At 45.2% G+C, this 12,965-nt stretch overlaps 1 protein-coding gene across 1 annotated transcript; it reads left to right on the top strand.

Moving 5' to 3' along the window:
• The first annotated feature begins 570 nt into the window (after positions 1 to 570).
• On the top strand, positions 571 to 12,663 carry LOC116519758 (protoporphyrinogen oxidase-like). Its single transcript, XM_032233770.1, is given in 14 exon segments — positions 571 to 633; positions 2,045 to 2,138; positions 3,199 to 3,333; positions 3,811 to 3,926; positions 4,869 to 5,001; positions 6,752 to 6,896; positions 7,806 to 7,901; positions 7,904 to 7,995; positions 8,606 to 8,666; positions 9,492 to 9,610; positions 9,979 to 10,092; positions 11,094 to 11,243; positions 11,330 to 11,372; positions 12,300 to 12,663. Coding segments are annotated over 13 exon segments (1,428 nt in total). The 5' UTR covers positions 571 to 633; positions 2,045 to 2,051; the 3' UTR covers positions 12,437 to 12,663.
• The last annotated feature ends 302 nt before the right edge of the window (positions 12,664 to 12,965 follow it).

Here is a 12,965-nt window from a genome sequence, read left to right as displayed (position 1 = left end):
AGAACCTCCAGTGAGAGAGGGAGTCGATAGGCTTCCTGAGCCTATAAAAAACTTTTTTTATTACTTTTTTATTACTTTTTTTTTAAGTATTTTTTTTAAAAAAAATAGCATTTGGTGAATGGGGAGAGAGGGTGTTGCAAACTCTCCTGAGCCAAAAAAGTAACTGTTTCATTATGAAAAGAACGAGATGATTAACAATTGCATTAATTTATAACGCCTCATTCTAAGCCGCACAACAACCCTGCAGAGTTGTGCAATCACACCTTAAGAGCTGCTGCTCTCATGTTGGAGGTAAAAATCCTAGTCCTCATGAAGTTATCTCTGTTAGATCAAAAGTGGGCACTCTATTAGATCCGATCGATTTGCTTCATTTTTTTCTTTTAATGGAATTTAAGCGCGATCTGGAGAATAAAATAAAACAAATTTGCTCAATGCTGCATCTCACTACTTCCGTCAACATACCGAAGTCCCCGCCCACGCGGACTCCTATTGGAGGGGATCGGCCCAATCCGAGAGAGGTGACGTCACCGCCGGTTTCGACCAATCCGGGCGGGTAGGGCGGAGCTCGCATAGCAGTTGCGCTCTTGGAGGGGTCTGGAAAGTGTTTGAGTTCGCTCGGCGTGGGAACCGCAGGTTAGAAGGGCCGCCGCGACACGCGTGTCATCACTGGTCGTCTGAATGCACCCGGGAGTTGGCGAAGGCGGGATTTACACGCGGGAGGGCTTCGTTTTTGCAAAATTGGGGTCAGGAGAGAGGAAAAAAGCGCGGGAGGGCGAGGAAAGCTTGTAGAGGGTGGATATTGACGCCACTGGGAGGGTTGGAAGGCAGATCAAAAGGTCAGATGGGAGAAGGGAGGGATTATATACAGGATCGTGGCGACTCAGGGCTTCACAGATTAACACCCTGCAAGGGTTACGAAGGGAAGAAGATCCGTGAGAAGTGAGAGTTAAGACGCGTGTGTGTAATGGACTCAAAGCAGGAGGGCCCGTGGGTGGGTTTCAGGAAGGGAAATCCTACAGCTGCACGTGGATTAACTTTTCCTTCCTTCTTCCCTCTTTTCAAGAAGAGACTGGACAGCCATTTGCCTGAAATAGTATGGGTTTCCTGCTGGAGCAGGGGGTTGGACTAGAAGACCTCCAAGGTCCCTTCCAACTCTGTTATTCCTCCCTCCCTCCCCCTCCCTCCCCCCTTCCCATCCCTTCCTTCCTTTCTCTCTCTTTCCATCTCTTCTTCCTTCCAAGGTTCCTTCCAACTCTTATTCTACCTACCTTCCTTCCTTCTTCCCTTCCTTTCAATCCATCTATTTATCTATCTAGTCACCTCCCTCCCTCCCCCTTCCTTCCTTTTTCTTCCAAAAAGAAGGTTTCAAGAAGAAAACCTGGACAGCCACTTGTCTGAAATGGTATAGGGTCTCCTGCTTGAGCAGGGGGTTGGACTAGAAGACCTCCAAGGTCCCTTCTGACTTTTATTCCTTCCTCCCTCCCTCCTTCCCCCTCTCTCCCCCCTTCCCATCCCTTCCTTTCTTTCTCTCTCTTTCCATCTCTTCCCTCCTCCCTCTCTTCCCACCCCTTTTTTCCTCTTCCCATCTCTTCCTTTCTTCTTCCCTCCCTCATAACAGAGTTGGAAGGGACCTTGGGGGTCATCTAGTCCAACCCCTTCTCAAGCAGGAGATCCTATCCCATTTCAGACAAATCACTTCTTGAAAACCCCCAGTGATGTTGAAGGAAGGAGGGAAGGAAGGAAAAATAACAATATCAGAGCTGGAAGGGACCTTGGAGGTCTTCTAGTCCAACCCCCTGCTCAAGCAGGCGACCGTATCCCATTTCAGACAAGCAGTTGTCTAACCTCTTCTTAAAAACTTCCAGTGTTGGAGCATCCACAACTTTTGGAGGCAACTGAATTTATTGCATTTAATCTAACAGTCCCTGCTGGGTGATGGGTTTGTGTGCCGTCACCCCAAAGAAAAACTACTCTTACCCAGTTTGGGGAAAATTCACCCGGATTTTTGGAAACCCAACTTTTATTGCATCCTCTCTCCTTTCAGATTCCTAATGCAGCTGCGAGTGGCTGTCCTGGGTGGAGGGGTGACGGGTCTCGCAGCTTGTTATTATCTTGCTAGAAGCTCGCTAGCATCTAAGGTGAGAACTTGCCTGTTGAATCACTCAATGTGATTTATTGCTGTCAAAGATCAGTATTCTTTCTTTCTTTCTATCTATCTATCTATCTATCTATCTATCTATCTATCATCTCTCTATCTCTTATCTTATCTATCCATCTCTATCATCTATCATCTCTATTTATCTCTATATCTATCATCTCTCTATCTGTCTATCTATCTATCTATCTATCTATCTATCTATCTATCTATCTATCATCTCTCTATCTATTTATCTCTCTTTATCTTATCTATCTATCATCTATCTATTTATCTCTATCTATTATCTATCGATCTATCTATCGATCTATCTATCATCTCTCTATATATCTATTACTTATTTCTCTCTATCTATCTATCTCTCTGTCTATCATCTCTATTTATATCTATCTATCTATCATCTCTCTATCTATTATCTCTATCTATCTATCATCTCTCTATCTGTCTATATATATATCTATCATCTAATCTATCATATATCTCTATCTTATCTATCATCTATCTAATCTATCATATATCTATCTAATATCTCTCTCTATCTTATCTATCTATCTATCTTATCTATCTATCATCTCTCTCTATCTGGAATCTGGGCAAATGAATGGAGCTAGTTTTAGTGGCCAGATGCCTTTCCTGTCACCAGAGCGGAGTTTTGTTTGGCAGATCTACTCTCACTGTGCCAGAGAGAGAGAAATAGCTGCCTCTACCTAGGATGGAACTGATGGTGAGATGAGAGCGCCACCTCTAGGCCACCCACTCCATAATCCAGTGTTTTTCAACCACTGTGCCGTGGCACACTAGTGTGCCGTGACATAGTGTAAGGTGTGCCGTGGGAAAAACACCTGTCTATATTGAATATAGGCACAGAGTTAAATTTTTTTAACATTTTCTAATGGTGGTGTGCCTCGTGATTTTTTTCATGAAAAAAGTGTGCCTTTGCAGAAAAAAGATTGAAAAACACTGCCATAATCAACTCAATCTATGTGTTGCATTGTCTTTATTCTTCCTCTCTTTTTCCTGTCTCCCCCCCTCCTCCCGCACAGGTCATCCTTTTGGAGGGCAGCCACCGGTTGGGGGGCTGGATTCATTCCACCCAGACGGAAGATGGGGCTGTTTTCGAACACGGTCCCCGAGGGATCCGACCTGCTGGACTTGTAGGGAAAAACACCCTTCTGATGGTAGGTTGTTCCGGTGACTGAGCCAAAAGTAGTCCTTAGAGCACAACCACTTGTTTTGAGAGGGAGAGACAAAGAGGGAGAGAGAAAGAGGGAGAGAGAGAGAAAGAAAGGGAGAGAGAGAAAGAGAGAGAAAGACAGAAAGAGAGTAAGAGTGAAAGAGAAAGAAAGCGGGAGAGAAAGAGAAGGGGGAGAGAGAAAGAGAAAGCGTAAGAGACAGAAAGGGAGAGAGAGTGAGAAAGAGAAAGAAAGACAGAGACAGAAAGAGGGAGAGAGAGAGAGAGAGAAAGAAAGAGGGAGAGGGAGAGGGGGAGGAAGAGACAAAGGGAGAAAGAGAAAGAAAGCGGGAGAGAAAGAGAGAAAGGGGGAGAGAGAAAGAAAGAAAGAGAAAGAAAGAAAGAAAAAGAGAGATCATCCCACTTTGAAATTATGAGTTACATTTCTTGGTTCAAGAGCAACAACGTTGTGATTTTATTCTAGGTTTCAGAACTGGGCTTAGAAGCCGACATTCTCCCCGTTCCAGGAGACCATCCAGCTTCGAAAAACCGCTACCTCTACGTCGGAGGTTCCCTTCACAAACTCCCTTCCGGCATTAAGTACGTCCGTCATGCCACAAAATCCAATAATTTGGGGGGGGGGGGGAATGCATCCTTTTTCATTTGAGCTGGGTGGTTTTCTTCCTGACGTTTCACGACCCAACTAGGGAACCTCATCAGTGCTCGAAGGGAGTGGGGATTGTGGAGAAGGGAGGTGGAGGACTGTGGAGTCCTTGTTTCTCTCTGAGCTGGGTGGTTTTCTTGCTGGCGTTTCACGACCCAACTAGGGAAGATCATCAGGGCTAGCACCCTCATAGCACAAGCCTCGTAGCACTGAAGATGTTACTTAGTTGGGTTATGAAATGTCTGCAAGAAAACAAGAAAGCTTTGAGATCACCAAGGGCATCACAAGCTTCCTCCTTTCCTTCTCCTCCTCCCCTTCTCCCCCTAACACTCTACTTTTATTCATCCTTCCATTCTCCTCCCATTCTCTTTTTCTCCTCCACCTTCCCTTCTCTTCCTCCACCTCCCGTTCTCCTTTTCTTTCTCCTTCTCCTCCTTCCCTTCTTTTCTTCCTCCTTCTCCTTCCCTTCTCTTTTCCTCCTCCTCTTCTCCTTTTCTTTCTCCTTCTCCTCCTCCTCCTTCCCTTCTCCTTTTCTTTCTCCTCCTTCTCCTTCCCTTCTCTTCTCCTCCCCCTTCTCCTTTCTTCCTCCTCCTCCTCTTCCCCTTCTCTCCTCCTCCTCCCCTTCTCCTTTTCTTTCTCCTCCTTCCCTTCTCTTCCTCCTCCTTCCCTTCTCCTTTTCTTTCTCCTTCACTTTCTCCTTCTTCTCCTCCACTCCAGAATCCCATTCCTTTCTAGCACTAGTGATGTTACCTAGTTGGGTCAAGAAACGTCTCCCAAGAAAACCACCCAGCTCAGAGAGCACCAAGGACCCCCTCCTTTCAACCCTGAGCTACAAATAATTCTCCTCTCCTCCATCAATAATATTTCTTCTGTTTCAGGGGCATTTTCCAGACAGTGCCTCCGTTCTCCAGGCCTTTTGTCTGGAGTGGGTTGAAGGAACTCTGGGCTTCTCGTGGAACGGAGCCGGACGAGACCATCCATGCTTTCGTGGCCCGTCGTTTTGGCCAGGAGGTATTTCCACGAGCTAAGAAACCAACCCCTCCTACACCAAAAATTTCTTGGTTTTAGAGGTCACCCTGTTTTCCAGCCAACCCTTAGCTCTGCCCTTCGGCTTTTTAACCTCTGCTTGCCGTACAAAAATAAGTCATTTTTTTCCAGGGGAAAAATCCCCTTGCTAAGTTTCCTCATCATCTTAAAAACACAGGAAAACGTAGAAAATAAATCTGAAAGTTCATTTTCCAAAAATTGGGAGGGAGGGGAAATAGGAATTAAACAGCAAAGCTCATTTTCCAAACAGAGGAAAAATGTAGAAAAGAAACCGGAAAGTTCATTTTCCAAACACAGGGAAAAATAGAAAATAAACTGGAAAGTTCATTTTCCAAACACAGGAAAAATATAGAAAATAAACTGGAAATATAGAAAATAAACTGGAAAGATCATTTTCCAAACACAGGAAAAATATATAAAATAAACTGGAAAGATCATTTTCCAAACACAGGGAAAAATGGGAATTAAACTGCAAAGCTCATTTTCCAAACACAGGGAAAAATAGGAATTGAACTGCAAAGCTCGTTTTCCAAACACAGGAAAAATATAAAAAGCTCATTTTCCAAACACAGGAAAAATATAGAAAATAAACTGGAAAGTTCATTTTTCCAAACACAGGGAAAAATGGGAATTAAACTGCAAAGCTCATTTTCCAAACACGGAAAAATAGGAATTGAACTGCAAAGCTTGTTTTCCAAACACAGGAAAAATATAAAAAGCTCATTTCCAAATGCAGGGAAAAATAGAAAATAATCTGAAAGGCACTGAAATGGTGAAAAAAATGGTAACGAAGCTTAAACCAGAGGAGAAATTTTCTTTAAAAAAAAATAGAATATTTTATATTCTGTCAAGGCTGGTATTTGGAAAGGGGGGGACAAAGGGGGAAGGGAAACAGGGTGGGAATCCTTCTGCCTTATCAGCCTGATGCAGGGAAGGCTGTCCTTCTTTTAAAATAATCTTTCTTTCTGTACGAGATGATGTGAGACTAGAGAAATGTAGAATAACTTAGGGGCAGCTTCAGCCTGGAGGAAACCAGACTAGCCAATGAATATGATATGAATACTATTTGTTAAATGTATAAATTGCCTGACTCCCAATGCCTCTATTTTTTTTAGCAAGCTACAACTAGAATAGAATAGAATGTAAAAAATAGAATAGAATATAGAATAAAATATAGAATAGAATATAGAGTAAAATATAGGATAGGATAGAATAGAATAGAATATAGAATAGAATATAGAGTAAATATAGAATATAATAGAATATAGAGTAAAATATAGAATAGAATATAGAGTAAAATATAGAATAGAATATAGAGTAAAATATAGAATAGAATATAGAGTAAAATATAGAATAGAATATAGAGTAAAATATAGAATAGAATATAGGATAAAATCTAGAACAGAATAGAATATAGAGCAATTTATGAACCCTGGTTTTTTAAAAACTGGTGTTTTTTTTCCCCTGGAAAAGTTCTTTTAAAAGTTTTTTAAACACGTAAGGCCCATGGCGAAAGGAAATGTAACAATTGGGGCGACGGGAATGTTGAAATGCAGGCTGTGCTGGTTGTAAACCCGAGGACTGCTTGTAACTCTGAGGACTGGGTTGTAAGTTGCCTTTTTTACCCCAGCACCATCGTAACTTGGAACGGTTGCTAAGTGAACGTACGTAAACCGAGGACCGTCTTTAACCCCGTGGTGTTTTTTCTCGTCAGATGGCTGATATAACTATAGATAGCCTCTGTAGGGGAGTCTTCGCGGGCGATTCCCGAGCCTTGAGCGTCCGCTCCTGTTTTCCGACGTTATTCCTAGCGGAGCGGAAACACGGTTCCGTTATGCTGGGCATGATCCTTGCCAAAAGTGAGTTTTTAAATGGGGGGGAGGTCATCCAAACCATCCTTTTAACACAGAGGGAACATTCCTATTTTAAGAGAAAATAAAATTGCAACAGCCGGAGCTAACCTGGAATCTCCATTTCCCCTGCCGGCTTGTGGAGGAAGCAGGATTGGCTTAACGACCTTGTGATTCACTTAACAACCGGCGATTTAACCTAGCCCCAAAAAAAGGTCGCGAAATTATGCGCAGCTCGTTAAAACAACTGCCTCGCTTAGCGACCAAAACGCCAGTCTCCATTAGGGTGGTAATTCGGGGATTAAGCTGTAGGTTAATTCCCCAGTTTGGGGGGGCTGAAAGAGAAGCCGAGCGGGTTCCCTGTTGAATTTCTACTTACTGAACAAGTGCATAAATGCCGGCAAAGTGTCTTGCAGTCCCGCAGGTCTTCCCTCTGCTTGGAAAGCCCATGCTCCTAGTCCTCAGTGAGGTGCTTCTGCTGAGCCTCCTTCTCGGACAGATCCAATTTGAACCGAGCTGTTTTGCCAACTCTTTCTCCTGGGGGCTGCTTAGCTCCAGCAACAGCTTCCTTTTGGGGCCCTAAGGAGCCCGGGCGGGCGAGGAGGGGAGGGGCAGATAGAGGCCGTTGTGAGTGACATTGAGTTGGCCATGCCCACTCAGTCACATGACCACCTAGCCACGCCCGCCCAGCCGGTCATTACACAGAACATGGTCCGTGGGATTTAAAATTATGAATTTAGCGATCCCCGAGGTCCGAAACGTTGGGGACCCCGATCTGGCCCAACCCCCTGCCCAGCAGAACCTACATCATGTTTAACAGATGGTAGTCCAGTCTCTTGGTGGTTGGGGGGCAACCCCTAACCAGGTTTGGCCAACCGAGGAAGCGTTCCCAGATTCCCCTCTCTCTTTCCTTTCCAGAAGAAGCTTCCACAGCGGATTGCCAGCTGATCCGCCAGGCCCAGGAAGGACGCTGGAGCCAGTGGTCCCTGCGTGGCGGACTGGAGACCCTTCCCCAAGTTTAGCTTCCTTCTCAAGAGAGCGAGGGGTCGAAATCCACTGCAACGCCCCCGTGAAACGGCTGGACAGAACGGCCTCCGGGTCCTGGCAGGTGGGGAGAAGACCCAAGGGGGATTTGGGGGGGGTGTCCCCTAGTGTCCCCCCGCCCCAGTTTTCCTCCTTCCAGTCTTCCATCCTGGGGAGGGGGGTGCAAAGATTGGTATTGTGGTGTGACGGCTTAGAGGCGGAGTTCTCGCCTCGCAATCGATGGCTGTGAGTTCAATCCTAGGTAGAGGCGGATATTTCTCTCTGGGCACGATGGGAATAGAATACCGCTCTGGCGACAGGAAAGGCATCTGGCCACTAAAACTAGCTCCATTCAGTTGCCCAGACTCCACCCTGCAAGGGATTATGAAGATGATTATGAAGAAAATGAAGATGATGATTGCAAAGAGAGGGATCATTTCTCCCAACTTTGGGGTCCCCATATAACGGGGCACAGAAGGAGTGTCGTTTCATCTGGGCGCTAAGAATAAAGAACCTCCCTCTGTATCAATTAAAATAATAATAATTCCTGCACTTAGAAATGTAGCCCATCGGGCTCGGCTGATGGCGAGCTAGATTTCTAAGCTTCGGGGAAATTCACATCCTGAATAGCCCGTAAGGAGATTAAGTCGCCTAGAGAATGTTACGAGCTGACGGTGTTTTATTTTTTCCCGTAGATTGTGCTGCAGGATGGAATCGTAGAGGCTGATCATGTGATCAGCGCTTTGCCCGCCAGAGGTAGGAGAAAAGGTTGTCGTGGCAGTTGTGAAGTGTGCTGTTGCGACCCGCCAACAGAGCTGGCAGTAGATTTGGACAGTGAGGAGGGTTGGGGAGACACCTGGGCCAGTCCTGGAGTCTGGGGAAGGCTCGGAGGAGGGCTCTGTGTCGGAGGCAGAGAGGGGGCCAGGGCCGTCTGACAGTTATCAGCTGCCTTCGGAGTCAGACATCAGTGAGGCAGAAAAACAGCTGGAGCCTGTTCCCAGTGTGCGCATACACAGAGTTGCCAGACGAAGGGAAGAGCTAAAGAACAGGGGTTGACTTGGGAGTTAAGGCCACAGGTGGACGGTGAATGGCCCCTCCCAGAGGGAATAAAAGAGGAGCGACAGGGGAGTGGAGTTTGCAGGAGACAATTAGTTCGCTTCATTAGTTTTGTGACCCTCCGAGACTCCTGGCCAAGTTCTGCAGATGTCGACCTGGCATCTCTCCAAGCCAGATAAGGTCTGTGACCGTAAATCCTCCCTTGAAAAACTTTGCTGGAGGTGAATGAGCAGAATCCACAGTCAATTAACAAAAGGGTTTTTTTGTCGGGACAAGGAGTTGGCTTCAGGCTCTTGGTCAGAACAAGGCAACACACACACACACACACACACACACACACACACACACACACACACACCTCTATACCTATACCTACCTGTTTGAAGGAAATAGCAACCTTAAATGAAGCAGTGTTACTCGGTTGATTGCTTTGGTGCACCTTTGAGGACTAGAAACTTGCGACGGCCAATCTGAAAACAAAAAATCCTGATATTACAGCCCTTTTTTCCTCCTCCGCCCTCCCAGCTCTGGCCGATTTGCTCCCTGCTGGATTCGAACCCCTTATCCAAGACCTGCTGGCTATCCGAGCTGTTTCCGTAGCGGTGGTGAATCTACAGTACGAAAACGCACAACTTCCCGTCACGGTAACTTTTCGGCTAAAGAAAGGAAAAAGCAGATACGAAAAAGGGCCCAAATCCCACCACAACGAAGTCACACAGGGGAGGGGGGGAGCCAATTTGCTTAACAACCATTGTGATTTGCTTAAGGACCACATCCAAAAGGGTCCTAAAACAGGCTCCAAACTCATTTAATGACCAACTTGCTTAGCGACAGGCATGTATGACTTTCAGGATCTTATGGGTAAGGCTTCCAAACAAGCTACGGAGCGATGATTTTTTAAAAATTTCTTTGATTGCTTTGGTGCAGCTTTGAGGACTAGAAACTTGCGCCGGCCAATCTGAAAACAAAAAATCCTGATATTATTTTTAATTTTTTTTTTTTTTCCCCTCAGGGATTCGGCCACTTGGTGCCTTCGTTTGAGGATGGCCCCTTGTTGGGCATCGTTTACGACTCGGTGGCATTCCCCCAGCAGGATGGTAGCAAAGACTCTACCACTCGACTGACGGTACGAAGGGTGGGGATTATGGTCTCTTAATCTTTCCCCGCGTTCTTGCTGGATTTTTTTTTATTTTTTTTTGCAAATAGTTTTTTTATTTTTTTCCCTTTCAAATTCATTCGTAGATATACATTCTTATAATAGCTATTTAACATTTATCTATTCATCATTAATCTCTATATTCATTTTTACATATATCTCTATATCTATCTATCTATCTATCTATCTATCTATCTATCTATCTATCTATCTATCTATCTATCATCTATCTCTATCTTATATATCTATCTATCATATCTCTATCATCTATCTATCTATCTATCTATCTATCTATCTATCATATCTCTATCTATCATCTATGTATCCTATCTATCTATCTATCTATCTATCTATCTATCTATCTATCTGTATCTTATCTATCTATCATCTATCTATCTTATTTATCAACTATCTTATATATCTATCATATCTCTATCTATCATCTATCTATCTTATCTATCTATTATCTATATCATCTATCTATCATCTATCTATCTGTCCGTCCGTCTGTGCGTGCGTGCGTGTGTATCTTATTTACATACATACATACCAGTGGTGGAAATGGTGGAATTATGGCTAATTTACTTTTCCCTATAGCATTCTTTCTCAACCCACTTTAGGAGGGGTGGACGTCGACGCCCAGAATCCCCCAGCCAATATGCTTTAAGATGGGCGGACTTCAACTCCCAGAATCCCCCAGCCAATATGCTTTAAGAGGGTGGACTTCAACTCCCAGAATCCCCCAGCCAATATGCTTTAAGAGGGTGGACTTCAACTCCCAGAATCCCCCAGGCAGCCTGCTTTAAGACAGGAGGACTTCAACTCCCAGAATCCCCCAGCCAGACAGCTTTAAGACAGGAGGACTTCAACTCCCAGAATCCCCCAGCCAGACAGCTTTAAGATAAGACCTCAACTTCCAGAATCCCCCGGGCAGCCTGCTTTAAGGGGGTCTTTTTGTTTCCGATGATCAGGTGATGCTTGGCGGCGCCTGGTTTACATCCCACCTGGGTGACCCGGACACCATTCCTCACAGCGAGTTGTTAAGCAGAGCTCAGGCGGCTGTGAAGAAGCACCTCGGCATCTCCGCGGAGCCTCTTCGCTCCATCGTTAAAGTCCATAAGGTAAAGTCCTTTGAACTTATCTATTTATTTATTTTTTTTCTCCTCTCCGACTCAAATAACTCTGCGAATTCTTCTTCCTTGTGCAGTCCTGCATCCCTCAGTACTCGCTCGGCCACTGGAAACACATGGGTAAGTTTTAAGGCTGGCTCTTTTGCGGCCAAGCTCGCTTAACAACGAAAAGTGATTTGCTTAACAACCTTAGACAAAGCAGGGCACAAAATGGGATGTGACTCATTTAATAACTGCCTTGCTTAGCAACGGCAATCCTGATCTCTTCTTTCTTCTCCTCTTTCCTTTCCTCTTCCTTCCTTCCTTCCTTATCCCCTTTCCTTTCTCTTCCTTCCCTTTTTCCTTTCCCTCTTCCCCCTTTCCTTTCTCATCTTTCCTTTCCTCTATCTTCCTTCCTTCCCTCTTCCTCCTCTCCTTCCTCCTTCCTTTTCTGTCTTCCTTCCCTCTTCCCTTTCCTTTCTTCCCTTCCTCCTTTCCTTTCTCTTCCTTCCCTTTTTCCTTTCTCCTTTCACTCTTCCTCCTTTCCTTTCTCATCTTCTTTCCTCTATCTTCCTTCCTTCCCTCTTCCTCCTCTCCTTCCTCCTCTTTCCTTTCCTGTCTTCCTTCCCTCTTCCCTTTCCTTTCTTCCTTCTCTTTTTCCTTTCTCCTTTCACTCTTCCTCCTTTGCTTTCTCATCTCTCCTTTCCTCTATCTTCCTTCCTTCCCTCTTCCTCCTCTTTCCTCCTTTCCTTTCCTGTCTTCCTTCCCTCTTCCCTTTCCTTTCTTCCCTTCCTCCTTTTCTCTCTTCCTTCCCTTTTTCCTTTCTCCTTTCACTCTTCCTCCTTTGCTTTCTCATCTCTCCTTTCCTCTATCTTCCTTCCTTCCCTGTTCCTCCCTTTCCTCCTCTTTCCTTTCCTTTCTTCCTTCCCTCCATCTATCTTCCTTCCCTCTTCCCTTTCCTTTCTCATCTTTTCTTTCCTCTACTTTCCTCCCCTTCCCTCTTCCGTTTATCTTACTTCCCTTCCCTCTTCCCCCCTTTCCTTTCTCCTCTTTCCTTTTCCTTTCCAGAAAGTGCTACTTCCCAATTGAAGCAACACAATCTGCCCCTTAGCCTGGTGGGCGCTTCTTATGCCGGGGTTTCCGTCAACGATTGCATCTTCAGCGCCCAGACAGCGGTGGCTCACCTCGCGGGCGGCATCTCCTGAGCACGAGCCAAGTTCTGGATTCCTGGGATCCACCCTCTCTTGAGGACTTCTTGAGGAAAGAGTTGAATAACAGAATGAGAGCTGGAAGGGACCTTGGAGGCCTTCTAGTCCAACCCCCTGCTCAAGCAGGAAACCCTATACGATTCCGGGCAAATTATTATCCGATCTCTTCTTTAAAAACCTCCAGGGATGGAGCACCCACAATTTCTAGTGTCAAGCTGTTCCACGGGTTAATTGTTCTAACTTTCAATAAATTCCTCCTGAGGTTCCAGGTTGCTTCCCTCCTTGGTGATTTCCCATCTGTTACTTCTCATCCTGCCTTCTGGTGCTTTGGAGAATAGGCTGACACCCCCACTTTTTTGCGGGGGGGCAATTAGAGCATTTGCCAAGCCAAGTTGACGAGACCTAACTCAGTTTGCGTTATATCTATATGTGTATAAAAATGGCTCTATTTGTGCGTCTCTGTCTGTGTGTTCCAACATAACTCTGGACCGCCTGGAGCAATTTCAGCCAAACTTGGAACACAGAA

This window comes from Thamnophis elegans, chromosome 17 (assembly GCF_009769535.1).
Source record: "Thamnophis elegans isolate rThaEle1 chromosome 17, rThaEle1.pri, whole genome shotgun sequence".
NCBI lineage: Eukaryota > Metazoa > Chordata > Lepidosauria > Squamata > Colubridae > Thamnophis > Thamnophis elegans.
This window is presented reverse-complemented; position numbering and strand designations above follow the sequence as displayed.